Source organism: Plecotus auritus (genome assembly GCF_963455305.1).
Source record: "Plecotus auritus genome assembly, chromosome: 8".
NCBI lineage: Eukaryota > Metazoa > Chordata > Mammalia > Chiroptera > Vespertilionidae > Plecotus > Plecotus auritus.
The window spans coordinates 118,791,000-118,815,264 of record NC_137782.1 but is presented as its reverse complement, the minus strand read 5'-3'; the positions used below and the strand labels follow the sequence as shown (position 1 = coordinate 118,815,264).

The window sequence follows — 24,265 nt, the reverse complement described above, 5'->3', positions numbered from 1 at the left end:
ACCAAGAGGGCTCTTCTGTGGATTCAAAGCTAATATTCCAGTGACCTTAAAGAAAACGTAGGGAGAATGAATAAAATGTGTCAGGGCCTGCCACATACACCACCATGGTACCCTGAGTGCTCTTTTCCTGCCCCTGACAAAGCTTGGCACCAGTTTCATTGTTAAGTGCTTATCCTCACACAATGGTTACACCAGTGTTCCAGGACATACTCTCAGAGGTGGGTGACATGAGGGTGTGGGTATACTGCATAGGTTTTGTTATACACTCAAAAGGGAAGGATTCTCCTTTCCGTAGGGAGTTAAGATATAACAATCCTAATTAAAACTACATATTAAAGTTCATTTTTTGATTCGCAGAAGGAATGTCCATAGAAACCTCACAGTTCGAGGTTAAGGCTTTCTCCTTTCCATAATGCATCAATGACAATGGACCTGAAGGCTGACCCAAACCTATGCATTGGCTTCAGGAGAGATCTACAATAACCACAACTATGAAAAAACGAAAGCAGTAAGGCAGGGTAATGAGCCCAGGGAATGAGAGCTGGGAGGAGATAAAGCGTTATCCTTTCGGCTGGTGCAGCACCTTCATTCTTCCAAAGGGCGCTGAGATGCTCTCGTGCGCCGGTGGGTGTCAGGTACCCTCGTTTTCCCATTTGAGCTTCCTCAATTCCTGGAGCAGAGGAGGGAAACAGGTTAAATCAATATCAGGCACTCCTTTTGCACTGGGATTTATCAATTCTTTCTCCCCATCCTGCCAAGCCTGCAATTTGATCATAAAAACTCTAGGATAGCATAGCCTCAGCTCTGCATATTTTCCCCCTTAATCTAATTTTTAAAGTCATGAGAACAATGTAACTACTTTTATAAAATCAATAGAGCAAAAGAAAAAAAACCCACCTACCATTCCATCACATCACATTATATCACTATTATCACCTTTATGTATCCCTTTCCATGCTTCTGTTTAAGCAGTGTTAGATCACTGTTATGTTAACCGTGGACTTACCTGTATACTTGGCTCTTGTGAGCATGTTGCCCGGCCATCGTTTTCAATGGCTGCATGAAAATCTGCTCAGAGGATGTTTTCCGAAGTGATTTAACCATACTCTTACAGTTGGACATGTGGGTTTTTTACTATTATAAGTAGCATTGTGATTTTTTTAAAAAAACGTGTATGCACATGGCTTTTAAAAGAAACATTCACTGAAATAGGTAAATGGACATGAACACTTTTTTAAAACAGTTGTTGATTCCTTTTTTAAAAATATGTTTTTGTTGATTTCAGAGAGGAAGGGAGAGGGAAAGAGAGAAACATCAATGATGAGAAAGACTTATCGGTTGGCTGCCTCCTGCACGCCCCCCACTGGGGATGGAGCCCGCAACCTGGGCATATACCCTGACCAGGAATCGAGCCATGACCTCCTGGTTCATGGGTCCATGTTCAACCACCGAGCCACACCAGCTGGGCATGAACATTTTTATGGGTATCTGTATACTCCATTTCTTCTTATGTATATCAAAGTCTAGGACAGCATAGTCACAGCTCTGAATATTTTCCTCCTATGTGAGGAGTAGGTTGGTTTTGGTTTCTCAGGTCAAGCAAAATCACTCTGGGATACTATCAGCTATACCCAGGGTGGGTCAGAAAATCAGACCTGGGCTGCCACTCGGGAGGTCAGACTCCAGGCACTTAGATGGTTAACAAAGATATAAGTAATGTGAGCGTCTAAGTTTAAAACTATCAACTTCTTCCAGGATACACTCATGGAAATTAAATATTGCTCCATCTTCTCTTTTTATGTATTTATCAGGGCAGGAACCCCATCTGGTCTGTTCCTAGCACCTGACACAGTGCCCAGTACATTGTGTCAGAAACTAAACAGTTACTGGCCTGAATGCACATGTTCAAGATATGCTAAGATAATCTACATTTAAAAACCTCATTCTTTTGCCCTTTTCCATAGTTGTACAATCCAGCTTCATTCCACCTCCAATTCTCCAATTAGTTTCTTGACCATCCGCAAAGGTTACGTTATCACAAGTTCTTTCTTTTTTAAATTTTTTTTTAATTGATATCAAAGAGAGGAAAGGGAGAGATACATAAAAAACATCAATAATGAGAATCATCGATCAGCTGCTTCCTACACCCCTCACCCCCCACCATGTCCTCCACTGAGGATCCATCCCACAACCCGGGCATGTGCCCTGATCGGGAATCAAACAGTGACCTCCTGGTTCATAGGTCGATGCTCAAGCACTGAACCACACTGGCTGGGCTGTTATCACAAGTTATTGGAGAAATCTGTAACTTGGGTAATAATGAATAGATATACCATAATTTAGTTAACTATTCTCTATTAATGGGCATTTAAGCCATTTCAAATTTTAAACTACTTAAACAACACTGTGGGTATTCTTAGGACAAAGTCATAGAAGCTGAATTGCTAGGTCAAGGAGTCTACATTTAACATTTTGATTCCTATAAAAGCAAAACATTTCAACCAGTTAATGTAACAGAAGGGAGTGGGGTTATGAAACAAAAAGGCGTTGACCTTCAGAAATAACCAAAGCATCGTATGTTCAGAAGGGAAAAAAGAGGATGCTATTAACCTAAGGAACAACTTTGTGGGCATTTCTGGAAACAACTCTGTTTTCTTTCCTCCTAAACAGGCTTGAAGGGCTGAGGAAGACCAGCTGAAGCTGCAGTCTCTCCAGGCATGAAGTGCCCTTCCTTCCCCTCCCTCATTAACAGACTACAGTTGTTCAATCACAGGATTCGAAGCAGAAGAGACCTGCAGGAAGCTACCACCTCCCAGGAAGCACCCCTCCTAACAGCCTGCCAGAATGAAAGCTGCCTAGATGGGAGTTCAGAACATCGCTGGCATGTGTTTCATTCAGCTCTGAGAGCTGCCATGTGCAAAAGGAAGTTGAAAGGTTATATAACTTGGGAAAGACTCAATCACAGTGGTGGAGCGTCTTGGCTATGAGAATTCTCATTTAAAAATGCTAATGTGGCTCTGGCCAGGTGGCTTGGTATGTTGGAGCATCATCCCATACACCAAAAAGGTTGCAGGTTCGATTCCCACTCAGGGTACCTACCTAGATTGTGGGTTCAATCCCAGGTCAGGGCGTGTGCGGGAAGCAGCCAATTGATGTTTCTCTCTCTCTCTCTCTCTCTCTCTCTCTCTCAAATCTAGAAACATATCCTTGGGTGAGGTTTTTAAAAAAGTTAAAAAAAAAAAAGTAACAAAAAAGTAAAATAAAAATGCTAGTGTACACTGTGGGGCTTGAGGTGCACTCTGAGTGTATGTAGCACTTCACAAGTTATGGCTCTCCTCATGGGTGACTTGTTTGTGGGGACAATGAGGCAGTCACTGCTTGGCTCCCTTCGGTATCAGGAATGTGGCCAGATCACCTGCTCTCTAGAGTTACTGACCTGTGACTCCGGTAGCCTCCTCTAAGAGCGGAGGCCACATGGTCAGGTCTCCACCCTGGCACTATGCTCAGCCACAAGCATGTTTCATGAGGCTGAGGGCCCAAAAAGTAAATGTTTGTTAAATACTAAAAACTCAACCTAGAACCATGGAAGACAACTGTTGACTTGATTCTAATGCAGACTTTTGTTTGGCACCATCATATTCTCATAGTTGTAGTGAGAGATTACTTCAAAGGATGGATTTGACAAAGACACTTAAAAGGTTACTTATCTGTTACAGATATTTGCTCCAAAGAAACAGTTATCTTCTAGAACTCTGACCATCTTTGTTCTCAACCTGTGAACATTTTCTAAGGCACCCTAAGGAATAGATAAGCAGTTCCCAGCCTTAAAGATTATGTTAAGGGCTATTTATAGGTAAGTGCAGAAAAATCTACCCTGTGGTTAACTATAAACCATTAAACAAAATTAAACAGGCTTTTAAAATGCAGTGTGGTCCTGGATTGAATCCTGGGACACAAGAACATTACTGGAAAAATTCAAATAAAGCCTGTAGTTCAGCCTTGGGCAAACTACGGCCCGCGGGTCGGATCCAGCTGTTCTATCCGGTTCTCTTGCTCTCCCCTCCGCTCCTTTACTTTGAATTTATATTACTTCACACAAACACTCCATCCATGCTTTTGTTCCGGCCCTCCGGTCCAGTTTAAGAACCCTTTGGGGCCCTCGAGTCAAAAAGTTTGCCCACCCCTGCTGTAGTTCATTAACAGCAGTGCACCAATGCTAATTCCTTAGTTTTGACAGGTGCATCATGGCGATCTAAGATGAAGCATTAGGGCAAACCGTAAAGAGTACATGGGAACTCTGTACTATCTTTGCAACCCTTCTGCAAGTCTAAAATTAGTCAAAAGTAAAAGGTTTTTTAAAAAGTAATAAATGGTTTTGTTACTGCTATGGTCTGAATGTTTGTGTCCCCCAAGTCACAGGTGTTGAAATCCTAACTGCCAAGGTGAAGGTGTCAAGAGCCTTTGGGGATGATTAGGTCATGAGGACAAACGCTCATGAATGGGACTGATGCCCTTATAAAGACCCCAGAGAGTTCCCTTGCCGCTTTCTGCCACATGAGGTTATAGGGAGAAGTGGCTGTCAATGAGGAAGTGGGCCCTCAATGGACACTGGATTCGCCAGCACCCACCTTGGACTTCCCAGCCTCCAGAACCGTGAGCAATAAATGCCTGGGTTTATGAGCACCCAGTCTCTGGTGTGTTGTTACAGCAGACTGGACAGACTAAGTTATTTATTCCCGCCTCGCCAGAATCCTCAAATGTAAAAGACAGGCCATGCACCTCTGGGAAGAGACTTCCTTCCCTGCCTCTTCCACATTCTCAAGCTCTGCAATGAAGTTTAGTTGCAATATGCTGTGGACTTCCACACATGAAACTTCCTAAACTCTGGGCAAGGGGTTTTGTTTTTGCCACTATATAGAGTTGGAAACAGAAGCTCCCAAAAGTGGCCTTCTCTAATAAGGCGACTTAACTGCTAGACCTCCTCAGAATCAGTAGCAGAGCGAGGAGTCAAGCAAGGTCTTCCCACCCTGGCACGCTCACTTACAATAAAGATGAACAATGAACATCTACAGAGCACATACTGCATAGCAGGCTCAGGGCTCAGCACTTCGAATGGGATACTTTATATAATCTTCACCACTTCAAAATACAAAACAAACCTACAACTAACAAAAATACAAAAGCAGGAAGACTAAGTCAGTCTCTAAACATTTTCCTCAAGGACCCCAAGGGTGGAACCAAGCTGAGGAGGAGACACTACCCAGGAATTTATGGACCCCCAGGAGCCGCCTGCAGGAGGTGCTAATGGTCTTTGACCTCATAGCGTTTCTTTAAAATTCACTTACATTATACATTTTACTTCAAAATAAATCCACACTTTTGGACAATAAAATGGTTCTAAATATTTGCCAAGTATATATCTCTTAACTTCCTCCTTCAGAAAATGACCACCTGAAGCAAGAAGTGCCTTGTTCAGCCCTCAAAATGCAGCCCAGCCCGTCAGCTGTGCGAAAGGCTAGGGCTGGGCACTCCCCAGGATCCCCTCCGCCACTGGCTCACCAGGCATGCAGCTGAGACACATGGCACAGAGGACCACTGTTCCCAAGGTCTGGGACACACCCGATGGCCACGCCTGAGGAACATGACCGAGGGCCGCCCAGGGCTCGGCTGCTTACCCGGTGGCTCTGTGTCCTCCTGGCCAGCTTTCCTGTGCACCACGGCTGGATACGTGACGGTCAGTTTGCTGTTGTGCTCCTTTCGGACAACTGCCCGCCCGGTCCTAGACAAGAGGACAGCTGAGACTGAGGAGAGGAGGAACCCACCAGGACATTTACTGACAGCTGTGAGCGACTGACCAGAGGCCTCTTGCTTGAGGAAAGGGACAGGCCAGCGCCCTGAGACTCACTTGCAGTGGGGACATCGCTTAGCAGTCATGTGTGTCCTCCAGAAGCAAGCAATGAGCTTGCTCTTGCTCTCACAGACATTCTTCACCTGTTGAAAAGAAAGAACCGCAGAGTGCCATTTGAAGAGAACCTAGTATGTATTCAGAGATTTTTACCTTATTTGAAAAACCAGAGGAAGCCACCTTCTTAAACAAAAATTTCCATAGAACTCTAATACAGCCAAGCTCTGCCAGTCACTGAGTGGCTTCTTTTCTCATTTATAATACATGAATAAGAGGAGAAACAGCCTCACTGTGCTGTCACTAAGGTAGATGATGAATGCAGTGGGGGGCTTGCACAAAATACTTCATAAACGCTGGGTTCCCTTAATTTAACTTAAAATAAACCTCTTTGAAATAAATAAAATATTTGAAAATAAAAAATAAAAGAAATAAACCTCTTTGGAGGCAGTTGGTGCACCCTCCCTGCTCCCTCCTGGGCTGGACCTCAGGGTTCTGAGAAAAGTACGTCCACAGTGAAGCTACAGGAGTGGCTCTGAGCCTGGCTGCAAATGAGAGCCACACGGGCCCTCCCCCAGACCACTTCAATCAGAATCTCTGGTGTGAAACTGGGCATGAGGTGAATCAGGTTTCAAGTTAGTCCTGCAGGCTGATTATTGACATCATTCATTCACTGAACAAATGAACACTGACATAGATGCTATGGGGGAACAGGGATGAGGGTGGGATCAGCGCTCACAGTAATTTACAGTGCTACAGAGAGAAAGAAGAAAAGAACATGGACCTCATTCTCAAGTGAGACTGCAAGCCAGAACCTTGCTGGACGCTGTGCCTACACTACCTAATTTCATGTAATCTTCTCCTCGGTCCCGCAGGCAGGCATCAAATACTAAGGACATAGTGGCTCAGGAATAGTTATGCAATGTGTAGGGTCACAGGCTTCATAAGAGGCAGAGCTGGGATTCAAACCCAGGTCAACTACGGGAAACCGAATGTGTACGTAAGTGACAGGGCGAAAAACCGAGTGTTCTGGGAGGAAACAAGGTATAACGCACGTGCGAGCCCTGGGATCCAAGGAGGTTGTTCTGTACAATTTCACGTGTATATTGTTCTAATTCTTCCTGGATTTCAAAAGCAGTAGGATCAGCATTTTCTTCCAGAAACTGAAAAACAAAGAGAAAAACCGTATTATCAAACAAAGCCAGTGTACGAGTAGCAGAACCATAGGGCCAGCCTTTCCAAGAGGGGAGAGTTTGGTTTGAGAGCAGAGAAAGACACTTCATGGCTGCTGTGTTGCATTCTTAAAACAGTGAGGCTGTTTAAATAAACCCAACGAGAATATCCTGCTTCCAATAATGGTGGGCTACATTATTCATACCAAAACTAAAAAGAACCTAGACAGGATAAAATATGTTTCTATTGTTGAAGCTCTCAAGAGCCGACAGGACAGTGAGGAGGATCCAGGCCTAACTGAAGGGAAAACAGGAGTCCGATGCGGGGCTGCAGCACACGGGGCTCCAGGGCACCCCTCAGGACAGTTACGTCCAGCTGGGGAGGATCCCGACAGACTCCCATGGTGCTCTCTGGAGCTATGAGACATGGCAGCACTGGCCTGGGGCACATTTTCCAATCCAGGAATTTTGAACTTTTCATTTTGGGGGCCTCAAACAATGGATGGGACAGAAATCAAAGCCCTGAGTTAGTGCCACGACAGAAATCTAACAGGATACCTTCCCTCCCATATCCTACCCACAAACACAGGAAGCTGGGAACCTCAGGGGCTGTGCCCCCAGGAACTAAACTGGCCCTCGAACAGGGCCTCGTGGATTGCAATCACCCAGCAGTCCCGAGAGCCATCAGCTTTGAACCCAGACTACGATGGTCCCGGGCCATTGAGTGTATGGCAGAAGCCTCTTTGGAGGAAGGCAGCAGCACCTGAGGCCTCAACTTACTTCCACAAAGAATTCTTTAAGTACAATGTCAAACTGTCAAAAATGAGCACACCAGGACAGGGGAGAGAGAGGGCGTTTCTGGGAACAGGGACAATAGCTTGACACTTTTAACTATTTGTTGTTGGATTTTATGTATGATTAATGCATTTCTATGGGTATATTTTACAAAAAATTTTTCTTAAGGTAGGCATCACAAATAATTTTATGCCAATAATTTTGAAACTTTAGATGAAATGGACAAGTTCCTAGAAAATATAACTTACTCTGAATAAAGATTTAAGAAAATCTCTCTCTCTCCTCTCTCTTTTGAACCAGTTTGATTTGGAGTTACATTTTTAATTCTGTTCCCTGGAAACTTTATAAAAGTGGAAATGTCAATCGCGTCATTAGGTAGCATTGCTGATGGCAAAAATGACCTCTATTGCTTAGACCCGTGGTCGGCAAACTGCGACTCGCAAGCCACATGCAGCTCTTTGGCCCCTTGAATGTGGCTCTTCCACAAAATACCACGGCCTGGGCAAGTCTATTTTGAAGAAGTGGCGTTAGAAGAAGTTTAAGTTTAAAAAATTTAGCTCTCAAAAGAAATTTCAATCGTTGTACTGTTGATATTTGGCTCTGTTGACTAATGAGTTTGCCGACCACTGGCTTAGACTGTATCTGAAGTAGGAAGACTGAATGAATTATAAACACCACAGCTCTGAGCTTGCCTGGTGCTAACTAGGCATGCCCTTGAGAGTTTCTGGAAGCTGGGCCCACAGAGCTGTCACAAAAGATACTAATTCCTACTTAGGGTGTGGGGCTCCTGGGCCAGGGTGGCTCCCATGTCCACTGGTGTAATCGCGTCCTTTTACTCTTGAATTTGGAGAGCCAAAGAAGACTAGACTTAGCCAGCTGTGAGAACACCCACTGAAGAGAGACCGTCTGGCAGCACCCAATCTTACATGAACTCTTTCAGGACACTTTAAGAGAGAAAAGAGAATTCCCTACCTCATTTCACGAGGCCAACATAATCTAGATAACAAAACTCAAAAGGACAACATGAGAAAGGAAACCTACAAAGCAATGACATGATCACAGATGCAAAATCCTAAGCAAAACATTAGGAATTCAAATCTAGCAACATATTAAAAAGGTAAATTATTGAGAATAAGGAATCCGAGGAATCCAAGGTTAGTTTAATATGAAAAAAGGAATTGAGTATTTCACCATGTGACCTTGAGAAAAATTATCTGAAACTTTCAGTAGGTGCAGAAAAGATTTTGATATAATTCAACATTCAGCCATCTTAGCAAAATAGGAATAGGAAAAAGTTTCTTTAATCTGATAAAAACTATAAAAGTTCAGCCAATATTATACTTATGGTGAAATGGTGAAATGTTTCCCCATTTGTTTAATATAATTTATTTTTATACTGACACAATCTCAAACTCACAGAAAAGTTGCTTTTCCTTGAACCATTTGAGAGTAAGTTGCTGCCCAGATACTTGGGTGAACATTTTCTACAAACAAGGACTCTCTAATATGACAATACAATTTAAAAAAACCACCGAAACCGGTTTGGCTCAGTGGATAGAGCGTCGGCCTGCGGACTGAAGGATCCCGGGTTCGATTCCGGTCAAGGGCATGTACCCTGGTTGCGGGCACATCCCCACTGGGAGGTGTGCAGGAGGCAGCTGATCGATGTTTCTCTCTCATCGATGTTTCTAGCTCTCTATCCCTCTCCCTTCCTCTCTGTAAAATATCAATAAAATATATTTTAAAACAAAACAAAACCGTAAATTAACATTAATTACTACCACCTAATCCTCAGACACCATTCAAGTTTTGCCAATTCTCTAGTAATATTCTTTATAGCAAAAATAGCCAATTCAGAGCCACCTGTTGCATTTGCTTGTCATGTCTCTTGCATCTCCCTCAGGCGCCTAGTCTAACTTTAAAGACATTAACACTTTGAAGAACTGAAGGCGAGTAAAATCTGGGTGTCTGCTGAGATCAGATTCAGCTTGTGCATCTCTGGCAGAAGATTCAGAAGCAGTGGATGCTCTGCTCTTCTCACTACACCTCACTATCAGGTGGGGCATGATTTCAATCTGTTGCATGGGGTGATGTCCACTTTGACCACTTGCATACAGAGGTGACTGCCAGACTTCTCCACTGTCAAGTTACCGTTTCCCCCATTTTGTAATTAATAAATATTATTTGTGTGGGGGGAGTACTTTCAAGCTGTATAAGTAGCCTGAGCAAAATTACTTATAATTTCAGTTCATTCATTCATTTGTATCAGTATGAACACATGGATTTCATGGATTCTTACTTTATCCACTGGGTTATAATAGTTCCTATCATCATTTACTTTGATGCTCAAAAACTGTTCTAGATTTGGCCAGTGTGAGCTAAGATAGCTCCTGTGTCATTCTGACATGTCCCCTTCATTCTTTGAGTACCGACTTGCTCTCTGGCACATGATATTCCAGGTTCATCTTGTACTTTCTGCATCAGCCCTAGAATCAGCCACTTATCCAAAAAGCCCTTTCAGTGAAGAATGGTATTTAGAAGCCAAGACATAGGCACTAGGTGTGCTCATTGCTAACAGCACTCCCAGACCCTCTCAGGGACAGAAGTAGGAATATATGTGCATATGCACACACACCCTTCACACTAATACTTTTAATTCCATTCCAACACTACAGGATTAATTCTGGGTCTTCTCTCATTCATCTATTTGTGACTTCCCTCTCTGGTGGTGTGAAATCTGGCTGTCATTAACCTTACTGTATGTACTAAATTTGATCCTTCTCCCTGTAAGTAACCCCTCTCCCAATACTGCCACCACCTACTCCTGTGCATGACCCCCCTCTCACCCAACTTGGGCTCCCATCCTGCTACAGGCCACCCTCCTTATGAACACGCCCTCACGCTCTTTGGGCTCTCATACACCACACTGGACCATTCAGTATGGGCACCCTCTTACCTGATTTGGATGCCCACCTCCCATGCTGAGCTTTTACCCTAAATGAACACTCTCCTCATGCTATTTGAACTCTGACATTCCAGGTTAGGCTGCCCGCACATGCAGAGATGCCCTCCCCTTGAATGTTTTTCTCACTTTAGTTGGCTTGACAACCTACTCCTGGCCACACCTCTGTGTAGAAGCCTATGTGCTCTGCCCACTTGCAGGGGTCCTCAAACAAAGGCCTGCGGGCCACATGCGGCCCTCCGAGGACGTTTATCCGGCCCGCCGGGTACCGCTGCCTGTCCTGCTTAGCAGCCGACTTGTCCCGGGCCCGCAGTGCGCATAGGAATTTGTTCATAGTTTTTTTTTAAACTATAGTCTGGTCCTCCAACGGTCTGAGGGACAGTGAACTGGCCCCCTGTTTAAAAAGTTTGAGGACCCCTGAAGGGTCTGAAGGGAAGGGGAAGAAGAAAGGTGAAAGGTTTTCCTTTGTGAGAAGAAACAAGACGAGGATGCAAGCTACCCCTTCAACACAATACTGTAGATCCTAGCCACCAAAATAAGGTAAGAAAAAGAAACAAGACATGTAAGGATCAGTAAGAAATAAAACTGCTTTGTAATTCACAGGTGATGACTGTGTTGAAAATCTAAAAGAATGTACACATAAAGTATCAGAATTGATGAGATGCTTTTGCCTGGCTGTTTCATACAAAAATCAATATACAAAAATGAATAAGATTTTGATCTACAAACAGAAAATGAATTTTAAACAAGATATTGATAATAGCACCAGAAAATCTGAAGCAATCATTAGTCACAAAGAAAATAAGGTCTGCAACAGAGAGATCCCGTGTTCACCACCTTACCTAAGTAATTAAACTAAGCCTTATCAATAGAACAACATGACAGCATGTGCCTCTAAAATGATGCAACACAAAGTGTCCTGTAATGTGTATGCTTACCAAAACATGAATCTAATGAGGAAATAATCAGACAAATCCAGGATGTGAGAAAACCTACAAAGTGTTAATGTCTTCAAAAAAGTCAGTATCATAAAAAACCATTTTCTACATTAAAAGAGACCAAAGAGATGTAACATCCAAAGCAATGTCTGAACCTTGATTGGATCCTGGGTCCAGGAGAAAAAAAAGCTCCTGGGTAAATGGTATTTCTATACTGTTTTTATTAACATTCCTCCAATTACTCTATGGCTTCATGTTTTCACAACTAGTGATTGGTATCCAGTCACAAGGTATAAGAAGGGACAACGAACAGCCTTTGTTCCCAACTGTGGCTTGCCTGATTTCTGTGAGAGCCAGGCACCTACCCTGTTCAGAATTCTCTCCAGCTCGTACACTGCTTGAAGGGCTCCGACTTCCAGAACTCGCAGCTGGCAGACTAGGAGGTGAATCACAGCCCGGGGGCAAGTCAGCATGTGGCAGTTCAGACAGGAGCCCCTGAGCAGCAGGTAGAGTTTCTGAAGGAAGGAATAAAAAGCAGGATATTAGAAAATGTAGTAGGGTGATTTTCAATGTCCTTCCAATTTTTGTTTTTATGGAATCAGTTTATTCACATAAGAATTCCACTTCTCCTGTATACCTACAAAGGCCTTCGTGACTTTAAGAACTAGATAAATATTCCTCCATATTTTCTATATGATTTCATTTTAAACCATTAAAATTTGAAATTTACTTTGGGTCTGAGGTAGGGAACTACCTTTATTTTATTTAACTAAGTACTAAATACCACATTTAGTCAAATATTTAGTATTTAAGACAATTCTCTTTCCTTGATACGATTAACAGACAGAAATCACGTCCATGTACGCTATCATCCGTATAGCTTAAAGCAAATCCTGGGGGCTGGGCTAACCAATATAGAGCGCTGAAATGCACCAGTAGGACTCCAAACAGGAGCTTCATTCTTAGCGCCCTCGGGTCTTCTGGCTTTGCTCCTCCTGCCACCAAGCAGAGCCTACAAGGTCACCTAAGAGCTCAGGGCCTGGAGAACCCCAAAGGACCCCCTATTGCCAGGGTGGCTCTGCCTATGTTTCTAAAGGGTGTCAAGCCCCTGACACAAAAGGTGCAGGGGATGGCCCTAGCCAGTTTGGCTCAGTGGATAGAGCATTGGCCTGCGGACTGAAGAGTCCCAGGTTCAATTCTGGTCAAGGGCACATGCCCGGGTTGCAAGCTCGATCCCCAGCATAGGGTATGCAGGAGGCAGCCAATCAATGATTCTCATCATTGAAGTTTCTCTCTCTCTCTCCTTCTCCCTTCCTCTCTGAAATCAATAAAAATATATTTTTTAAAAAAGTGCAGGGGATGGATGATGTTCTCTTCCCCTCCTGTGAACAGATCCAAGCTGTGGTTCTTCTCAACTGGAATCAAACAGATACACTTAGGTAGGGCTAGATGCCAAGTTGAAGTCCTGGATTTGGCTCCTCAAGGTTTAAAAGTTCACGGTAAGGAGCATTTTAGCTCAAAGTGTCCGGAGCTAACCTCCTCAGACCCCTCTTGTGGGGAGAAGGGTGGCCTCACAAATCCCCCCAGCAGCCGAGACCCACACATCCAGGGTAGCCTGGGGCAGAACGTACGTCGAAGAGGAGAGGATTGTACACAGTGAGTGGGAGCTCAATGTGGCCCAGGTGGCCGGAGCAGTTGTTGAAGTCCTGCACACAGGTGGAGCACACCTCTTTGGAATCTGCAGGGCCCAAAGCTAAATCGTACAGGCCGTTGACCGATGGGTTCCCCAGGCTGTCCAGGTACCGAGGGTTTGTAATGGATTTAACACTTAGTTTCCTAAGGAGATAAAGAAGACCAAGGAAAGACAGGTTACTCGACTTCTCGGACGTTTCCTCTTTGCCGTCAAGTGAGAACTGTGTTTCCTCAGACATGCTGGCAGCCAGAGGACAGGATTGGTGCCTGCTGCGCTCACGACTGCAGCGCAGCACTTAGTGAGGAGGCTGCACACAATACTTGCTCCATAAATATACGCTGGATGAGTAAAAGCAGTAAAATCACTAAAAAACAGACTTAGTGCAAATCTTGCACTGAGTACTGTTTCAAAGAGTTAAGTAACTACTACATGCCAAATGCTTTACAGGCAGCACTGACCTTAACCCTCTGAGATGGGCATCACTATACACAATTTTTAAGGAGGAAGCAGGCTCTGAGCAGTCAGGTGATTTAACCCAAGTGACACAGCAAGAAAGGGAGGAGGTGAGGGGATATGGGGAACGGGGAGGCTATGGACCAGACTAATTCTAAAGCTCACGTAATTCAATAAAGGAGAGGTGAGCCAGTAATCCCTGCACAGTATGCAGAAATAGTAAACTGAGGTACATTAAACACAAATATGCAGAAATATAGCCTGCTTTACTAAAGATTTCATCACAGTATGTTATGTTTGGTTTAAAGGGGTTTCCCACAGGATGCCTAACTACTTTTACCAAAATTACATTCATTTAACTTTTTTTAAAAAAAATTAGAAAATAAAGTCATGGACAAAGAAATCATCCAAATCTCACAACCTAGAGAACATTCATAGACTTTTTTTCTCTGGGAACATTTTTTTAAAGATGATAACTAGGATCACTTGGTATTCCTAGCATTGCATGTGCCTATTTTCATTTAGCATTAAATGAGTGCTTTTACATCACTAAAAATTCTTTGGAAACATAATTCTGAAGAGTTGCAAAATCTTTCATTCTATGGCAATTAATGTAATTCATTTAGCCAAACTCTATTATAAGTAAGCTTATGATACCTACCTATGTAAAGACTTTTACACAGAATAACTCAAGTTTCTATTTCCTAAAAATTAAAATCATTTCTCAGTGGAATGGATTCATGAATCTAAGAGTTAAAACCAATTTGAAGCTCTTGATATATCCGGCACCTTGCATTCCAGAAGGGGTGGGCTAACAGTAGGGTCTTAGCCAGCACCAAGTTTTGGCACTTAAAAATCTTTCCAAGCCCTAGCTGGTTTGGCTCAGTGGATAGAGCATTGGCTTCAGTTCTCAGGTTTGATTCCAGCCAAGGGCACATGCCCAGATTGTGGGCTACATCCCCAGTGTGGGTCGTGCAGGAGGCAGCCAATCAATGATTCTCTCTCATCACTGATATTTCTATCTCTCTCTCCCTCTCCCTTACTCTCTGAAATCAATAAAAATATATTTTTAAAAAATCGTTCCAAATTTAAGAGGAGGAAAAAAATGCTACCCAATTGTCATGTTAATTACTTTTTATTACAGTACTAGAGGCCCGGTGCACGGAATTCATGCACGGGGGGTGGGGGGTGTCCCTCAGCCCAGCCTGCACCCTTTCCAATCTGGGACCCCTCAAGGGATGTCCGACGGGCAGTTGGACATCCCTCTCACAATCCAGGACTGCTGGCTCCCAACTGCTCGCCTGCCTGCCAACTGCTCGCCTGCCTGCCTTCCTGATTGCCCCTAACCACTTCTGCCTGCCAGCGTGATCACCCTCTAACAACTCCCCTGCCAGCCTGATTGATGCCTAACTGTTCCCCTGCCAGCCTGTTTGCCCCTAACTGCCCTCCCCTGCAGGCCTGGTCACCCCTAACTGCCCTCCCCTGAAGGCCTGTTCCCCCACAACTGCTCTCCCCTGCAGGCCTGGGTCCTCCCCAATAGCCCTTCACTGCAGGCCCGGTCGCCCCCAACTTCCCTCCTCTGTCGGCCTGGTCACCCCTAACTGCCCTCCCCTGCAGGCTTGATCGCCCCCAACTTCCCTCCCTTGCAGGCTTGATCGCCCCCAACTGCCCTCCCTTGCAGGCCTAGTACCTCCCAACTGCCCTCCCCTGCTGGCCATCTTGTGGTAGCCATCTTGTGTCCACAAGGGGGCAGGATCTTTGACCACATGGGGGCAGCCATCTTGTGTGTTGGAGTGATGGTCAATCTGCTTATTACTCTTTTATTTTATTAGATAGGATAGAGGTCTGGTGCATGGGTGGGGGCCAGCTGTTTTGCCCTGAAGGGTGTCCTGGATCAGGGTGGAGGTTCCCTTGGGGTGTGGGGTGGCCTGGGCTAGGGGCCTGTGGTGGTTTGCAGGCTGGCCACGCCCCTTTGGTGACCCAAGCAGAGGCCCTGGAATCTGGGATTTATTTATCTTCTACAATTGAAACTTTGTAGCCTGGAGTGGAGCCAAGCCTCCTGCTTGCTCCGTGACCGCAGCCATTTCTGTTGGGATTTATTTATCTTCTATAATTGAAACTTTGTAGCCTTAAGCGGAGGCCAAAGCAGGCCAGGGTGTGCGGAAAGCTTGGCTTCCTCCATTGCCGGGGGCAACCCTAGCCTCCTACTCTCTCCAGCTCCGTGGCTGCCGCCATTTCTGTTTGGATTTATTTATCTTCTATAACTGAAACATTGTAGCCTGGAGTGGAGGCCTGGGCCAGCAAGGGCAGGCGGAAAGCTTGGCTTCCTCCATTGCCGGGGAAACCCAAGCCTCCCTCCTGCTCTCTGTGGCCGCAGCCATCTTGGTTGGGTTTATTTGCATATTCACTCCTGATTGGCTTGTGGGCGTGGCTTGTGGGTGTAGCAGAGGTACGGTCAATTTGCATATTACTCTTTTATTAGATTAGCTAGGATTTCCTTAAGTTGTTTTGGTCCTTTACTTATTTTTAAATTAAAATCTTAATTTTTTTCATCATTGTTATACATGAGCTCCTTCCACGTGAGGACATTAACTTTTTACTAACATGGTGGCAAATATTTTTCCTAGTTTATAATTTACCTTTTGTCATTTTTCCTATGAAGTTAAGAACTTCTTAAACAACTTTGAGATATACTTCACATACCATATACTGCATCCATTTAAAGTGTACACTCACCGTTTCTCAGTCCATAGTCATGCAACCATAACCACCACCTAAGTTTAGATTTCCATACCCACTAAAAGAAACTGTGCACCCATTCGCAGTCACTCTCCACCCTCTCCACCTCCCTTGCCATATGCTACGTAATGACTAACCTACTTTTTCTCTCTAGAGATTTGCCTATTCTGGATATTTCACTTTCACACAAATGGAATCATACAATATGTGGTCCTTGTAACTGGCTTCTTTACTTGGCACGTTTTTAGTTTCATACAGGTTGTAGTATGACTCCTTTATTATTGCCAAGTCATAGTCCACTGTATGGCTATGCCATTTTCATTTATCCATTCATCAGTTGATGGACATTTGGGTTAGGTCTACACTTTGGCCGTTATGAATAATGCTGAGAAGAATATGGTGTGCAAGTTTTTGTGTGGATATATTTTTTCATTTCTCTTGGATATACACCTAGGAATGCTGGGTCATATGGTCACTCTGTGTTTAATTTTTTTTTAAATATTTTTATTGATTTCAGAGAGGAAGGAAGAGAGAGAGATGGAAACATCAATGATGAGAGAGAATTGTTGATCGCCTGCCTCCTGCACTGGAAATTGAGCCCACATCCCGGGCATGTGCCCTGACCCTAGTCTCCTGGTTCATAGGTTGACACTCAACCAACGAGCTACACCAGCTGGGCTGTTTTTAACTTTCTGAGGAACTGCCAAACTGTTCTCCAAAGCAGCTGCACCATTTTACAGTCCCGCTGGCAATGCGTGAGGGTTCTTAATTTCTCCACATCCTCACCACGTTTTGCTCTGGCCATTCTAGCAGGTGAGATGTAGTCCCTTCCTGTGGTTTTCACTTGCCTTTCCCTGATGACTCATGATAGTGAGCATCTCTTCTTGTGCCTATCAGCCCATTGTATATCCTCTTTGGAGAAATGTCTATTCAACACCTTTACTCATTTTAAAACTGGATTATTTGCCTTTTTATCACTGAATTGTAAGAAAGCTTTGTATAGTCTGGATATAAGTCCTTTCTCATATATATATTTGCAAATATTTTCTCCCATTCTTTTCACTTTCTTGATGGTATTATTTATATAATTTAAAAATTTTTAATGAGAAGTTCTTTTCCATGGTGCTTTCTTCCACTACTCTTAGGCTAAGCGCTTTCCCTTCAGAGTTAGATAAACATTCATCTGCATTTCCTTCTCCTCCATTTTATACTGAGCTCCAAAACGTACCTGGAACTATAAATAAAGAAAACATTTACTGCGTAAGGCATATGCAAACTAATTAGGTCTTGGTGCAAAGTCTTTCACCTCTAGATCCTCTTTCTATCATGTTCTGTAAGATGCTACTTCACTTCCCTGGCCTAGAACCTACAATGATGGAAAAAGAGTGGGCAGGTGGGGCCAGCACAGACCTATGCTAACTGGCAGAAGAATGATGTCCTATGCTTTAATCAACTGGAGAATGGGGCCCCATGGGGAGGAGAGGAGCCCCTACTGACATAAACATTCCTTTTCATGAAGCCTGAATGGTGACTTTTGAACTGAGTGTAAAATGATGGTGGTGCATCATGAACTAAGAACAGACTCAGGAGACCCTAGCTTGCATGACTGGTATCACTCTGAAGGCAAAGGGAGGCTACACAGAGACCTGTTGGTGTGGCTCTTGTCTGCATATCACTTTGCTGCAAATAAACTAGTTACAAGAGAAATTTAATCTAACCCCATGTTGTGTGTGTGGTCTCTCACCACAAACTTGGAGCTCACTTCAAAAAGTAGACAACCTTGGACAAAATACTTAGCTTTTTTTTTTTTTTTTACCTAAAAATTCATCAATGCAGTAGCTTCATTACGATAATCACAAGATAACATATATAAAATACAGTGCTTGGAACAAAGTTCCTCTCTCTTGCTGGGGAAAAGGAGAAATCCACGTAACCATGGCAGGAATGGGATGGAGAGGAGGGGCAACCAGCAAGGATTCCACTGAAGAGAACAGAGCTTGAGACAAACACACTTGGGATTGAGGATGACCTTCACTGCTTCCTAGAGTCACTTTGTTCTCTCAACCTGAATTTCCTCTCCTGTAACTGGAGACACCACCACAATGGTGGCAGTAAGAACTGAGAGTGCCAAGTGCTGTATAGACAACTCCCTCACCCACACATGCATGTACTCGACGAACACCTATTGAGAGCTTACTAAATACCACACACTTTTGCTGGAAAAACAGACAAGACTCCCTGTACTCAGGGGCCTTACATTCTATTGGAGAAAGATAGGCAGACAAAAACCAAAATAAATAAGTATATAGTCTGTTAAATGGCAGAAAGCGGAGAAAAGTAAAGCAGAAAAGAGGATGACAGGGTGGGCCAGTAATCAGGGAAGCCCACACTAAGAAGGATGTACTAAACTTGAGCAAAGGCCTGAAGGAGATGAGGGAATAAGTCATGCAGTCACCTGGGCAGAGGGCTTTATAGGAGAAAGAAGCAGGGAGTGCAAAGGTCCTGGGGTGGATGTGTGTCTGTGGTGCTATGGGAACCGCAAAGCAGCCAGGATGGCTGGAATGGAGGCAAGTCCGGGGACCAGAATGGCTCTTCCAGGCCATTTTAAGGACTTGGCTTTTACTCCAAATGAGATGGGAAGCTATTAGAAACTAGCACAATACTAGTAAAAGGTAGCACAGTTATTGAAATTTCTCAACTCTAGACACACATAAGTCTACAATGTTTGTAATGGATATCGATTTGCTCCTGCAGTTTCCTGTTTGAAAACTCTGGATTACTATAATTATTAATTCAAGCAACTTAAACACATTTGCTTTTGGATGAAATTGTATCTATGACTGGTGATGATATAATAGGAATTTCTGGGCTAGCAAATGTTCCCAATGTTACCAGAGCTGGCACTCACCCGTTTATTCAACCAGAGTTGAGGATGAAAAGAAAAGAATGAGACACACAGGGAGCTCAAGGCTAGAGGAGGGAGACAGAAATATAAAAAAGCACAAAAAGTGACTGCAGTGCATCGTAAACAACTGGTAAAGACCTCAGACAATAAGGTTGAGCTGAGCCGTAGGAGTGGCAGAGATACTCTCCAGGTGTCTGCGGGGTGGGGGAAGACAGACAGGAGAGGACTGCATGCAGAGAAAATAGTCTGGCGAAAGGGCCAAATGTTAAAACCGGATGGCAGGTTTTGGAATGTGCAAATCTGCACTGACCTGATCATGGCAAAACTTGTGGGCTAAGCTAAGAAAGTATCCTCTGCAAATCCGAGGGACATGCACAGCCTCTGGGAGGTTTTAAAGGTGACATGATCATGTGACATGACCAAGGTCTGCCTGGGGCGGCCTGTAGTGTGTGGGTTCTTGACTTGTGCAGGAATGAGTCCAAGTGATTTTGAAAGTACATTTATGACAGTGAAACAAGGAAGGGCTTAAGAGAGAAGCAGCAGCAGGAGAGAGCATAGGCAGTGCTGCTTTGGCTTTTTAAAAACACTACAGGAAAGAAGCGGGCCACGTGGGCTGTGTGAACTCACTGAGAAGTAAAAGTCACAATGATGTAAGTGAGCCAAGGCAGGGCTGCTGTTAGCTCACTGGAAAGTCAGAGAAAAAGGGGGCCTCAGAGACAGGTTCAGGGGATAAGCCCGGGGATGAGCCGCTGCCTGCTGCTCCCCTGGTTGCAAATTTTCTGGGGACCCTTAAGAGTTTAGGGGAGAGCAAAGATACAAGCCTACGGGAGAAAGGCATGGGTGTGCTCTAGGTCCTCTGTCTTGAGGCTTTTTATCTTTCTTTAACCAGTGGAAATCCTAGGAGAGGTCTCAGGGGAGAGTCTCAATAAAATATTCATCAGCTTTCTAGGTGTGTCCTTCAATATGTGCTATAGAGGGGCCAGGGTTATTTTCTGGTTAGGTTTTTTTGTTGTTGTTATTTTCCTTTCTAAAGAACATCATGGAAGAGGGGCCTAGATCTATTAGGTCTGCCCCAGGAAGGTCTGGAATGTGCAAACCATTTGCTCCTAAGTATACTTGGTCAGGGAAGATAAAACCTTGTGATTCATTAGCTGGCTGTAAATTGCTCAAATTGTCTGGCTTTGTTTAATTATTTGGCTCAATTTCCCTTATTTCACTTGTCAAGGAATTTTCCTAGCTTCTTCCTATCCTGCCTCAATCACATTTGAAGTAGCATGATCATATTTACACTTTGAAAGAATAACTTTGACAGCAATGTGAAGGATGAACTGGACAGGTGTAAGATAAAAAAAAGACATTTCAAACAAGAGATTGAAGGTGTGACCTAAAGTAGTACCAGTAGTAGTAGTAGTGATGAAAGGATGGTGTAGAACAAATAGTTATGTAGGTGACACACAGAAAGAGCCCAATAAATAAATTAGATGCCAGGAAAGACAGGTCTAGAATTATTTCCCAGTCACAAAATAATGACCATTTTGCACTAAACTAGATACCCTTTTGGAGTGAAATCAAAGGGATGACATTTAGGAGAAGAAAGGCAGTAGGACAAGAACAAAACCTCGAGGAACACCAAGATTTAAGGAAAAGAGGAATCATCTAAGGAGCCTGGAACATTCGAATAGAAACCTTGTTCACCAATGTGTCACTAACGTCTAGCACTCTGCCTGGCAAAAACTGAAAAATCAATAAATATTGGTGGGTTAATAAACATCAAATAAGGAAGAATACTTGTCCCAGAAACAGAACCTGAACTGAGTCGTGAAGGATAGTAATTTTATAGACAAGAAACTAATTACGTGCTTAACTAACCGCTTCAGAAATATTACAGTAACTTCACAAACGCTGGTTAATTACCGAGAAGACTGGCGGATGGTAACGCTGCACCGTGGGAATACCATGCGGCTCAGAGAAAACCCATTCGCAGCCCCACCAACTCTAAACAGTGAGCGCCAACCCCAGACGTTCTCGGAACTACTGGTCCCGGCAGGCCACGCGCCCGACAACCCAGGGCTCAGAACATAAACTGGGCGCAAGACATTTCGGGAATAGTAGTTTATAAAGGCACCAACCTCAAGAGACAATATCCGCACGCTTCCCACAAACTACTTACTTGAGCTCTTCGGCCGAATACATCCCGAAGGAAATGCCCTGCAGCCGCCGCCAGGGCATGTTCTTTGAGCCCAACATCCTCCAGGTCAGTTTCGAGTTCTGATACACAGAGAGAAGTTCCAATCACCCCAGTAGATTCCCAACACAGCTACCAGCCCGCAGCCGCCATGTGATTTTAACTGCGCTTGCGCGCGAGAAATGCTCGCTGGGAGATTTATCTGGACGAGATCATTTTCGCTCTAGGGGTGGGGGGGGAAAGGAAGGTACTTTCATGACTCACTAGCCTTCTTATTTTGAAAACAATCGAATATATATACCATTAGAATGATCATTTTAGAAAAATCTCTTAGATGCAACTGAGGCGTACTGAGCCTTAACTTCCTTAGCGAAGTGTTTCAAACAATGAGCTTGTAACCTCTATTACGTTTGCTTTCGTTTTGTTCCGTCTCAGCCAATAGCCGGGCTATTCCGGTCCATCTTCCCCCTCCCTCGGTAATCCAGAAGGTGGAACGCATGCTTTCCCAACATGCAATGCGAAGAAAGCAAAGATGGCGGCGGTGGCCTCGGTTCGCCGGCTGCTGGTCCGCTGCAGGCTTTGCCTGCCGCTGACGGGTCGGTGGATAGGTGCATGTGAACCGGCCCCTAGCTGCAGGTAAGAGAGGCTTGAGGAACCCACGAGGAAGACCCAGGTGTCAACCTAATCCTGTGTGTACCCTTTTCCCCCCCGCCCCTGAGAGCTGTGTAATGAGGCACGATGCAGTGGAATGCGCGTGCGCCCTCTCGTAGCCGCGTGCTTCGGGAAAAGATCAAAACCCATTTATGAGGAAGATATTTATGGGTTGGCTGGCCCACTCTGGAGTATAACTGCAGATAAGACTAGAATCCTTCTGTTGTGGAGCCAACATTCTAGTTAGTACGGCTGTTAGCAATCCCATCCCAAATTTAAAAAAATAGTGATTTGGTCTCCTTTTCACGCAACCAGTAGGAACAGGGAGAACTCTTTTAAGACTTTTCCAAGTTAAAGGTAGTTTACGAGCTCTACCTTTTCTGTTTCTCTCACTCCAGCCTGCTGTGCTTTAATTAGGACATCTCAGAATGTTCACCTTGTCAAAGACAACAGTCCTAATGTCATTTAAAAAAAAAAAAAAGCATGATTTGAAAGAGTTGATCCTTAGCAAAAATAGTATTGTTTTTTTAAAAAAAATGCCTCGGCCCACGCATGGAAGGGTCTCGAGGTTTGATTAGGGTCAAGGGCTGGTACCCCCGTTGCAGGTTCTGTAACCGGACAACCAAGGGGCCGGGGCTGCCTGTCACTACTTCAGCTAACTAAGCAGAGACAGGGTTGAATCATATGAGGGTTTATTCCAATAATGCCAGCAGTATGAGAGCAGCAGGTGCACCCCACCATAAACTAACTGCCAAGATTAGTCAAGATTACGTGGGGAAGTAGGAATTACAGATGTGGGAAAGTGGGCATGGGATAGTCATTACAGGTTACAAGTCATCCGGGCTGTGGGGAGTCACTGAGAGCAGGTGCCCCGGGACCAGATTACAGGTAAGAGGGGCAGGGGGTTGTAAAGAGCAGGTGCCTCCAGGACTATGTGCCACGAGGTTGTAAATCTTTCCATAAAGATAGGCAGGAAGGAGGAGGGACTGCATTCCCATGTTAGCTCCCATGTCCTGGGGCATACAACTCTCACCGAGGTTAGTATGTGCTTTCTCTAATCAGAAAAGAACAATCACGGTTAACAGAGCATGATTAATATTTCTTATAATTATAGTTAATTTCTAATATTCTATTTCTGCCCCTAACAATTCCATTCACAACCACATGCAGGTTGTGTCTCTTTCATAGATGTTTCTCTCTCGTAGTGGGAAAGCTATCCTCTGGTGAGGATTAACAACCAAAAGAAAAAAAAGATGTCTGAGACCAGATGCCAGTAGAGGAAGTTATTTTCCAATCACATCTTGACAATTTTCTGAATGGTACCAATGCCATTTAGGAAGGCAGTATACAAGATAACAATGCACATGATCTGTGTGGTATTATATTGATTGTTTTTTAGTGTGATAAGAAAATTTTATAGCTCTGTCATGGGTCAATGGTTATACATTTTGAATTTTAAAAAAAGCAGTTCCAAGTTGAAATTAGGACATACATATTTGATCTGGTACTTTCCTGATTGTTGAAGTGGATTGAAATTATGAAAATAACTTCATAATTGCTTTAGGTGGATAGATTTTCATTATTATTAGGACATTATCCATATAAAATTAGCTCATTATCTTGTCCCTCTTAACTTTAGTGTTTTAGATTTCCAAAGTTGAAAGTCCCTTATTTCACATCAGCTGTTCAGTTGTTCAAGTGCTATTAAAGTTCTTTTTCCCCTGACTTTATTTTATTTAATGTGATTACCGCGTTTAAAAAATTTGTGACCATATTGTGCCCAGATCTTATAGCTGTTTTGTAATGGTTTTGAATGTGGTGTTGAGGCCATGTCTTCTCAGTGTACATTGGCATGAATTATCTCACTTTG

At 43.9% G+C, this 24,265-nt stretch overlaps 2 protein-coding genes across 2 annotated transcripts in view; one reads left to right on the top strand and one right to left on the bottom strand.

Annotated features, from left to right (window-relative positions):
* Positions 1-21,878, bottom strand: part of POLR1A (RNA polymerase I subunit A) — a 77,993-nt gene extending 56,115 nt beyond the window's left edge. The window contains exons 1-7 of the mRNA XM_080685128.1: positions 21,730-21,878; positions 13,401-13,605; positions 12,135-12,284; positions 6,958-7,065; positions 5,906-5,991; positions 5,676-5,779; positions 584-670 (exon numbers count right to left, since the gene is read on the bottom strand). Of these exons, the coding sequence (XP_080541254.1) occupies positions 584-670; positions 5,676-5,779; positions 5,906-5,991; positions 6,958-7,065; positions 12,135-12,284; positions 13,401-13,605; positions 21,730-21,806 (817 nt within the window). The 5' untranslated portion in view covers positions 21,807-21,878. The remainder of the gene's footprint in view (positions 1-583; positions 671-5,675; positions 5,780-5,905; positions 5,992-6,957; positions 7,066-12,134; positions 12,285-13,400; positions 13,606-21,729) is intronic.
* A 379-nt stretch (positions 21,879-22,257) lies between these two features.
* The window catches only part of PTCD3 (pentatricopeptide repeat domain 3), a 35,913-nt gene continuing 33,905 nt past the window's right edge, over positions 22,258-24,265 (top strand). The window contains exon 1 of the mRNA XM_080686524.1: positions 22,258-22,380. Within this exon, the coding sequence (XP_080542650.1) occupies positions 22,277-22,380 (104 nt within the window). The 5' untranslated portion in view covers positions 22,258-22,276. The remainder of the gene's footprint in view (positions 22,381-24,265) is intronic.